The 7,832-nt window shown below is 44.6% G+C and overlaps 1 protein-coding gene across 6 annotated transcripts in view; it reads right to left on the bottom strand.

Moving 5' to 3' along the window:
- Window positions 1–7,832, bottom strand: part of Cnot8 (CCR4-NOT transcription complex subunit 8) — a 61,434-nt gene that overhangs the window by 52,848 nt on the left and 754 nt on the right. For 5 of the 6 annotated variants that reach the window (XM_033761591.1, XM_033761592.1, XM_033761594.1 and 2 more), the window contains exons 2-3: window positions 2,320–2,523; window positions 440–633 (exon numbers count right to left, since the gene is read on the bottom strand). In XM_033761591.1, the coding sequence (XP_033617482.1) occupies window positions 440–633; window positions 2,320–2,436 (311 nt within the window). In that variant the 5' untranslated portion in view covers window positions 2,437–2,523. Of the gene's footprint in view, window positions 1–439; window positions 634–2,319; window positions 2,524–7,807 lie in introns of all 6 variants that reach the window. The other variant, XM_033761593.1, reaches the window with a different exon arrangement.

Here is a 7,832-nt window from a genome sequence, read left to right as displayed (position 1 = left end):
GAGACAGAGTATTGCTATGTAGTTCAGACTGTTCTTGAACTCACTATGGAGCCCAGGCTAGCCTTAAACTTGTAGAGATCCTCCTGCCTCAGCTTCCTGGTAAGCGCTGAAATTAAAAGTGTGCACCAGAGTTTCAGTTTTGCTCAAAGAAAAAAACCAGGCATGGTGGCACACACCTAAAATCCCAGCTATTCAGGACGCAGAAGTATCACAAATTCAAGGCCAGCCTAGGCAACTTAGCAAGATCCTCTTTCACAAATGTTGGGGGAGTGCGCTTGGGCTGGGAACATAGCTCAGCAGTAAAGCACTTGCCTATCAATGCACAAGGCTTGGATTCGGTTCCCAGTAGGGACCCGGAGGAAAGGATACAGAAGAAACTACAGTCTCCATGAATGTACAGGATCTAAGGACAACACTGAAGAGTACTTCAGGTACTTACGTAAGGTTGAATTTGAAGTTGAACTGCCAAGTGTTGATTCCAGAAGGATATTCTCCCTTCTCATTTGTGAAGGTTAGGCCCAGCTGGATGATTTTTAAAAGGTCAACATTGCACCGCAGAAGCTGATACTGGTAATCTATGGAACTACGAAATTCACCAATCGGTCGGACCACAACACCTGGGAATTCTGTGTCCTGGAAAAGAAAAAAGCCTCTCATTATAAGGCGCTGATGACAAACCTTTTAGAGCTTGCAACAATACAAACAGCCCACGGTGGCGTGCACGTGCTGTAGGTTCACCACTAACTTTACAAGGCTTCACAAAATGGGATACTGAATGATTATTCATAAATAAACTATTACCTCAATCTATAAAAATGACATGCTGGAACACAAAAATCTATCTCAAAATAATGATTTTACTGCTATCTACTGAAAAAGCACCAGAATCATGGTGTTTGCACAACTTAAAGATCCTGGGCAGGGTGAGGCAGAGCAGCTGGAAAGCTAAAGATAGGTATGCAGCCAGGAACATTCTAAGTTAACAGTCATGTTCAGCTTGGGTGATAAAACTGGACAGGATCACACAGGCCTGACAACTAAGCTAAGGACTTACGCTGAATCTCTAAAGCACAAGTCACAAACGACAAGCCACCCACGTAAAGGAATAAGGAGAGCTGACTACGAACATGGTAACCAGTCAAAGGCACTGGGTAAAATGAATAGCACACCCCTCTCAGGGATGGGGGAGGCAGGAAAGAGCGGCAAAGCAGAAGTAAAAAGGGTCAAGATGCAGCGTGTGTAGGTACCAAATTCCCCACAAGGAACATGCTTATTATAGATTGTCAACAGACACTGATAAAAAGGGAAGACAAAAAAAAGAACACCTCATCTGTACAAGAGGCCACGACCAAAACACCCGCCTCGCTCTCTACTCGATGTCAGGCAGGAAATGCACACCGTACACTGCCGGATTCTCCCATGCTTTCCAGGTGCTACAACCTGGGTCTAAGGGAGGTCTCAGGACGTCATGTGAGACAGGGTCTCGCTTTATAGCTCAGGCTGGCCTTGAACTCATGATGCAGCCCAGGGTGCCATCAAAATTAGGGCAATCCCCCTGCCTCAGCCTCTCATGTGCTAGGAATATAGGCATGAGCCATCACACTCGGCCCGTGATATTTACATGCTGGCAAACTTTTTTAAAATTTCTAAATACACTAGACAGTCAAATTCACCGTATCTGTGGTGTATATGTACCCTATCACCGACACAATTTCTGCTTTTAACACTTTCAAACAGCTGGGAGTGTAGAGGCAGAATACTGGCCTAGCAGCTGTGAGCCCATAGATTGGATACCCACCATCACACACACAAAAAAAGAACAATAACAAACAGGTAACACTATAAAACAATCTAAGAGCCAGGCGTGGTGGCATACACCAGTGATCCCAGTACGAAGGTGGCTGAGGCAGGAGGATTACCATGAGTTAAGGCCAGCCTAAACTACATAGTTAAGTTCAAGGTCAGCCTGAACTACACAGTGAGATCCTGTCTCAAAAACCCACAAAAAGAAAAGAAAAACTAAGAAACTAGAAGTTAACACCCTTTGTCAGAGACACTAGCTATCTTTTTTTGTTTGTTTGTTTTTGGTACCAGGGATTGAACTCTAGTCTTTCCACTTGCAAGGCAGGTGCGGGAACCACTGAGCTAAATCCCCAGCCTGACACTAGCTATCTTGATGTTTCATAGTAACAACACAAACTTTCATCAACTTTAACTTATTATGTCTTTAATAGAATATAACTAGTTCTTCTCAGAATCTCACATGAAACATTACCTAAGTCATACAGGAAGGGGAGTCAAGAGAACACAGCTCCTTACCATGGCAATGTAACTGTAACTGAGCACAATTTCGCGGATCTTCCTCATCTCTTCTTCTAGATTGCTGGCCCAGACTTCACAGATAACCTGACTATTCTCCACAAGTGCTGCAGGCATCCTGAAGAAACCTCCTGGGAAGTCGCTTTAGGGTAACTATGTGAAGGTATGAGGACGATCTGATCACCAGACAATGTTTGATCTGATCTAGATATAAAAACATATTTGAAATCACATAAGTACACAATGATATACAATATCAACAAAACAAAGAGAATATTTATTTTGAAAACAATATTTTATCAGACTGATAGAATAGGCAGGTAGACATGAGCTGCAGAGGTAAGAACAGCTGAGTCCAGGAGGAAATCCTGGCACAGAACGTGGTCTCAACACCCTGATTCTGCAGGTGCACAATGTGCCCTCACAGGCACCTCATACCTCACACAGGTGTGTCACACCCAGGTACACCGGCTGGGATCAATGTACTCCAGACCCCATCAGACCCCACATCACCTCCTTCCACCTCACTGACATGACCTGCATCGTGGCTTTGACCCTGCCCCGTGTTCTCTGGCCACCAGATTTGTTCCTGCCAAGACTTTGTAGATTCCAACAGCCCCCATCCCAACCTGAGAGCGCACCCCCCACCCGCCTGCTGAGGGCAACACCACTAGCCACCCCGCCTGCAAGTTCTAGGAAAACAACAGGTAAACTAACCCGGGTCCTTTCTGCAGCTGTCAACTCTGCCTGGAACCCTCCAAGTGTGGCGTCCTCTTCAGTAAACTTCCGCAACTCTCTCCGCACACCTGGCCCTCCCCAAGCTGCACACTGGATGTCTCCCTGGTGGACGCTGCCAACCACACACAGCTGCCCCTCCGGCACTGCCCATTCTCCCTCCTTTAGAAGCACTCTCCCAGATCAATCACGTGCTTATTATACTTGGGCCCCTGAACCTACAACTTCTTACCTGAGTTTCCTTCCAGGGACCTCCTCACAAATCTCAAGAGGGTGCAAGAATCAAGTCAAGCTGCTCAGGGCAGACGCAACAGATTGCCAGGACAGGCAGACACAGCAATCCAGCAACACTTGCTTCCTTTATTAATCTAAGCTAAAATATTACCGACGTTACATTTACTCCGCATTCTACATGACAGGAAAGCTTGCCTGTGTCAAGACACACACGAAAAAGCTAAAAGTGCTGGAGAAATTTTTGCCCAAGCACGCTTGAACACAGAGATGAAAGCACTACCCAGAACCCATTTTCAGCCCTCTACTATCTAAAGATGAAAATAGTCCCCTCTAACCACAGGTATGCTCTTATCCATGACTTTCATATCACTTTACATACAGACCAATTCAGGGAACTATTTCCAGAAGAATGAATCACTTCTGCTGCCTGAAATGTACCTGGGCTCTCTGAAAGCCTGAAATAATATGAACCTAAACTCTCACTCAAGTCTCTACACCCACGACGAATAAGGGCACAGGACTCCCCAAAAGGGAATTTCTTTTTCTGTACAACCCAAAACTCCAATACACCTAGTGGCAATTAACTGACTACAGGGCTTCTTTAAAACTTTTCCCCCAATCGCAGGAATCAAACTCAGGACCTTGCACTTGCAAGGCAGGCACAGCGCCACTGAGATGCATGCATCCCCGCCCCCGTTCTCTTCAGAGTTTTGGCAGGTACATTACGAGGTGAAATGTTTTAAGTGGTACGGACTAATTCCATTTGCTAATTTCAATTCTTTTTCTTTTTTAATGCACTGTTGACTGGTACATTTTGGGTATAAAATATGATAACATTCATCATTGGGAATTGTACCTTTACGTGATATATCTTGCTTCTATTTTTTTCCCCATTGCCCTGCCCTCCCTCCCGTCCCTCCATCCCTCCCTATTTACAAAGACTTTGTTTCCATTTTTTCTTTTACTCATATATATTCCCTTATCCTACCCCTCACATTTCCCCTTCTCCTCTGGGCCTTATCTTCCTATTTCATATTACCTATTATACATTAATTTCCATTCTTAGCCAAAACGAAAGCAAGAATTTAAGTTATTTGTTTGTTTTTGTTTTTTGTTCTTTTAGACAGGGTCTCACTCTGTAGTTGAGCCTGACCTGGAACTCACTATGTAGCCCAGGCTGATCTCGAACTCACAGGGATCCGCCTGCCTCAGCCTCCCGCATGCTGGGATTACAGGCATGCACCACCACACCCAGTTTAGAACTTAAATTATTAACCTCTACTTTTAAGTATATAATATGGTAAAGAAACCAAGCAGCAACTCTCCAATAAGAACAGAGAGGAAGGCAGGTATAAATAATTCAACTAGAAACAGAATGCCTCTGGAAACTGCAGAGGGGAACTACTCTGGAAGATAAAATTCAACACCATTTGGCCTCAGATTAATGCTGTTAATATAGCACAATCAATATAAAATCCTTAGAGTTATAAAAAGAACAAAAAAAGCTTATCCCAAGGGCATTTATTTATAAGGCAAGCCAACCACACAGATCTTCACTATAATAATGGGCTCTAGTATTTATATTCAGGAGAGGGCCAGGAATTTAGCTCGGTGGTTCCCCACCTGCCTCAAAAGCGCAACGTCCAGAGTTTGATCCCTGGTAACAAAAAATAAAAACAATAAAAATTAGAATCCTTATATTCAGGGGAAATTCCAATAAGCATTAAAACCAATGCGAGTAGTTACCAAAGGAAAGTCTTTGCTTTCTATTTTCAAGATCAGAAGATGCCACTGAGGAGGCTGAAACAGGAGGACCAGTGCAAGTTTAAGGTCAACCTGGGTTACACTGTGAGTTTCAAGGCTGGCCTGAACTAGAACAAGACCTCAAAAAAAAAAAAAACCTGGAATCCGGGCATGGTGGTTCACGCCTGTAATTCCAGCACTGTGAAGGCTGAGGCAGGAGGATCACTATGAGTTCCAGACCAGACTGGGCTACATGGTGAGCTCCAGGTCAGTCTCAACTACACAGTGAGGGCCTGTCTCAAAAAACAAAAAAGTAAAACTGGAAAGTGGCACACACCTATAATCCCAGCACTCAGGAGGCTGAGGCAGGAGGATGGTGTGAGTTCAGGCCAATTTGGGCTATGTCTATTTATTCTAGGTATCTTAAATAGATTGATTATTAGATAGACAGACAGAAATTTCTTAATGATAGAATTCATTTCTTCTCTTCTTTTACTCCTAATAAAGACTTGCAAATGAACAAAGAGGAAAGAACGTAAGTTTACACTTGGGCTGGGGATTTAGCTCAGTGCTGCCCGACCTGCACCTGCTATGCAAGCGCAAAATCCTGCGTTTGATCCCTGATGCCAAAAAACAAAAGTTTAAAATAAAAAAGTTGACACTGAGGCATGGAGTAAATTTCACTACCTTATCATAATAAAGAAAATACTGGAACTAAGTTCTTTAGATTCCTGACATGATTTAGATTTTTCCCCCTGTAAAATACATCAAAACCATTTTCTATGCCCATTCAATCTTAAATTGGGGCCACTTCCTTATTCCCTAGCTGAAACAATGAACTTCCTTTTTGGTATGATTTCAAATATGACCATAAATTTTTTTAAAAGGGTACCAAGCCGGGCATGGTGGCACATGCCTGTAATCCCAGCACTCGGAGGCTGAGGCGGGAGGATCGCTGTGGGTTTAAAACCAACCTGGGCTACATAGTGAGTTCCAGTTCAGTCTCAACTACATAGTGAGACCCTGTGTCAAAACACCAAAGTCGGGGAAAAAAAAGGAGAGAGAACGCTGCTGCTTAATATTAGCAACTGGGCTAGGGGTGTAGCTCAGCCATAGAGAGCTTGCCTAGGAGTCCCTGGTTTCAATCTCTCAACACCACAAAAACAAAAGCATAAAAACATCATAAGCCTAAAGAGAATAATGTTAAGAATCACAAGTTTGACCGTGAGCCAAAACAAACCTTTCCTCTTTTTATTAAAAAAGTTTGGGCCAGCCTGGGCTACATAGCAAGTTCTACAAAAAGAGCCCGTCTTCCAAAATAAAAGGCAATTGGCCTGGCACTTTCCACTCAGCGAGCACATGGTCCAGAAACAGCCTAATATCACAAACACGCCACTCGCTTCGTTTGTCTCCCTTCTTTTAAGTCTCTCGCTGCCAGCATCTCACAGTGCAGAACGACTCTATACCGTTCAGATACTATGATTATTTGTATAATAAAGCCCTTAAAGATAAACTAATTAGTTTGTCTCACAATCACAGAAACAGTATTGTCTCAAAGCTAAAGGAAAAAGAAATGGAGCTCGATATTCTCAGACATAAAATGTCAATCTCAAAACTGTGCACTTTCCTAAAGAATTCTTATGGACAACTCTGACCATATGAAATGTCTGTCTCACAACCTGACTTTAAAACTTGACTCCCACGTGAGCCATATTTAAACTGCAAGAGGGAAAAATGTCCAGAGACACACGCAGAGGGCCCTACAAGTCCCCTGCTCCATGGTGACCTGCAGAAGAATCTGTCCAGATCACACCTGGGGATCTATTTATTCTACTGTGTAAACTAAACAAAATTAAGGTTCTTCACTCGAAAAAGCTCTGCAAAACAACTAATAATGCCACCTGCAAGTTTTCTCTGCAGGTATGCAGAGTACTAGGATCGCCTGGGAAAAGAACAGTTGAGTTTCTAGTTTTTCTGGTTTTGTTTTAGCCTAAGTGTGCAAGGGAACAAGAAACACCACTCCCTACTCTGAAGGCCTGAACCAAAGCTCTGCCCCACATAAACAGATGGAAAAGGAATAAAGGCGAGCAGGGTCCTCTCTACACAAGGCCTCCACTGACCTCTGGCCCTCGCTGCGGGCCTGCGAACAGGGTCTGAAGCCACTGCCCTGAACGGGCCACTGTCCTTCCCGTCTTAAGCCACCCGAGGGCCCACGTCTGAGAGCTGGCTCCTGCGAGCGACTCTGGTTAATAACAGCAAAGAACACGCTACAGCAAAAAAAGCTGGGAAGCTGCAAGAACTAAGGGGAAGGAGGCGGGTTGGAAGGGGAGGACCGCCAAGTTGCAACCCAGCTCTTCTCGCGCCGTCTGTTGCAACTATCCTCTCCCGTTCAGGGCTGCCCTCCTCACCTCCTGACACCTCATGCCGTCTTTTCTTAGTTTATCTTTGAAAGGCACAGATACTAAAACGACAGTCCTCTGCCCCAAACAGCTAGCTCTATGTTCGACGCCTGGCCACGTCCTCCGTGGCCTCACAGAAGTTACTTTTGGTGTCTCTGTTTTTCCACTTGTAAAAATGGGTCTGATAGCAGCACGCACCCCGGAGGAGCGCAGGGGTGGTTAACTAGAATGATGAATAAGGGTTGCTTTGTAAAGTCCTGGCACCTAACGCTAGAAAACTACTATTGTGCGGCGCTCTTGCAACACTTCCCCTCCTCAGGAGCCCGCCCCTCACGTACGCCTCCCCCAGACCCCGAGAACCTCCCACGCCCTTTCACCTCACGCTCCTCTCTTCGGGAAAGG

The sequence above is a fragment of the Fukomys damarensis genome, unplaced genomic scaffold (assembly GCF_012274545.1).
Source record: "Fukomys damarensis isolate Sample0158 unplaced genomic scaffold, DMR_v1.0_HiC HiC_scaffold_9, whole genome shotgun sequence".
Taxonomy (NCBI): Eukaryota; Metazoa; Chordata; class Mammalia; order Rodentia; family Bathyergidae; genus Fukomys; species Fukomys damarensis.
This window is presented reverse-complemented; position numbering and strand designations above follow the sequence as displayed.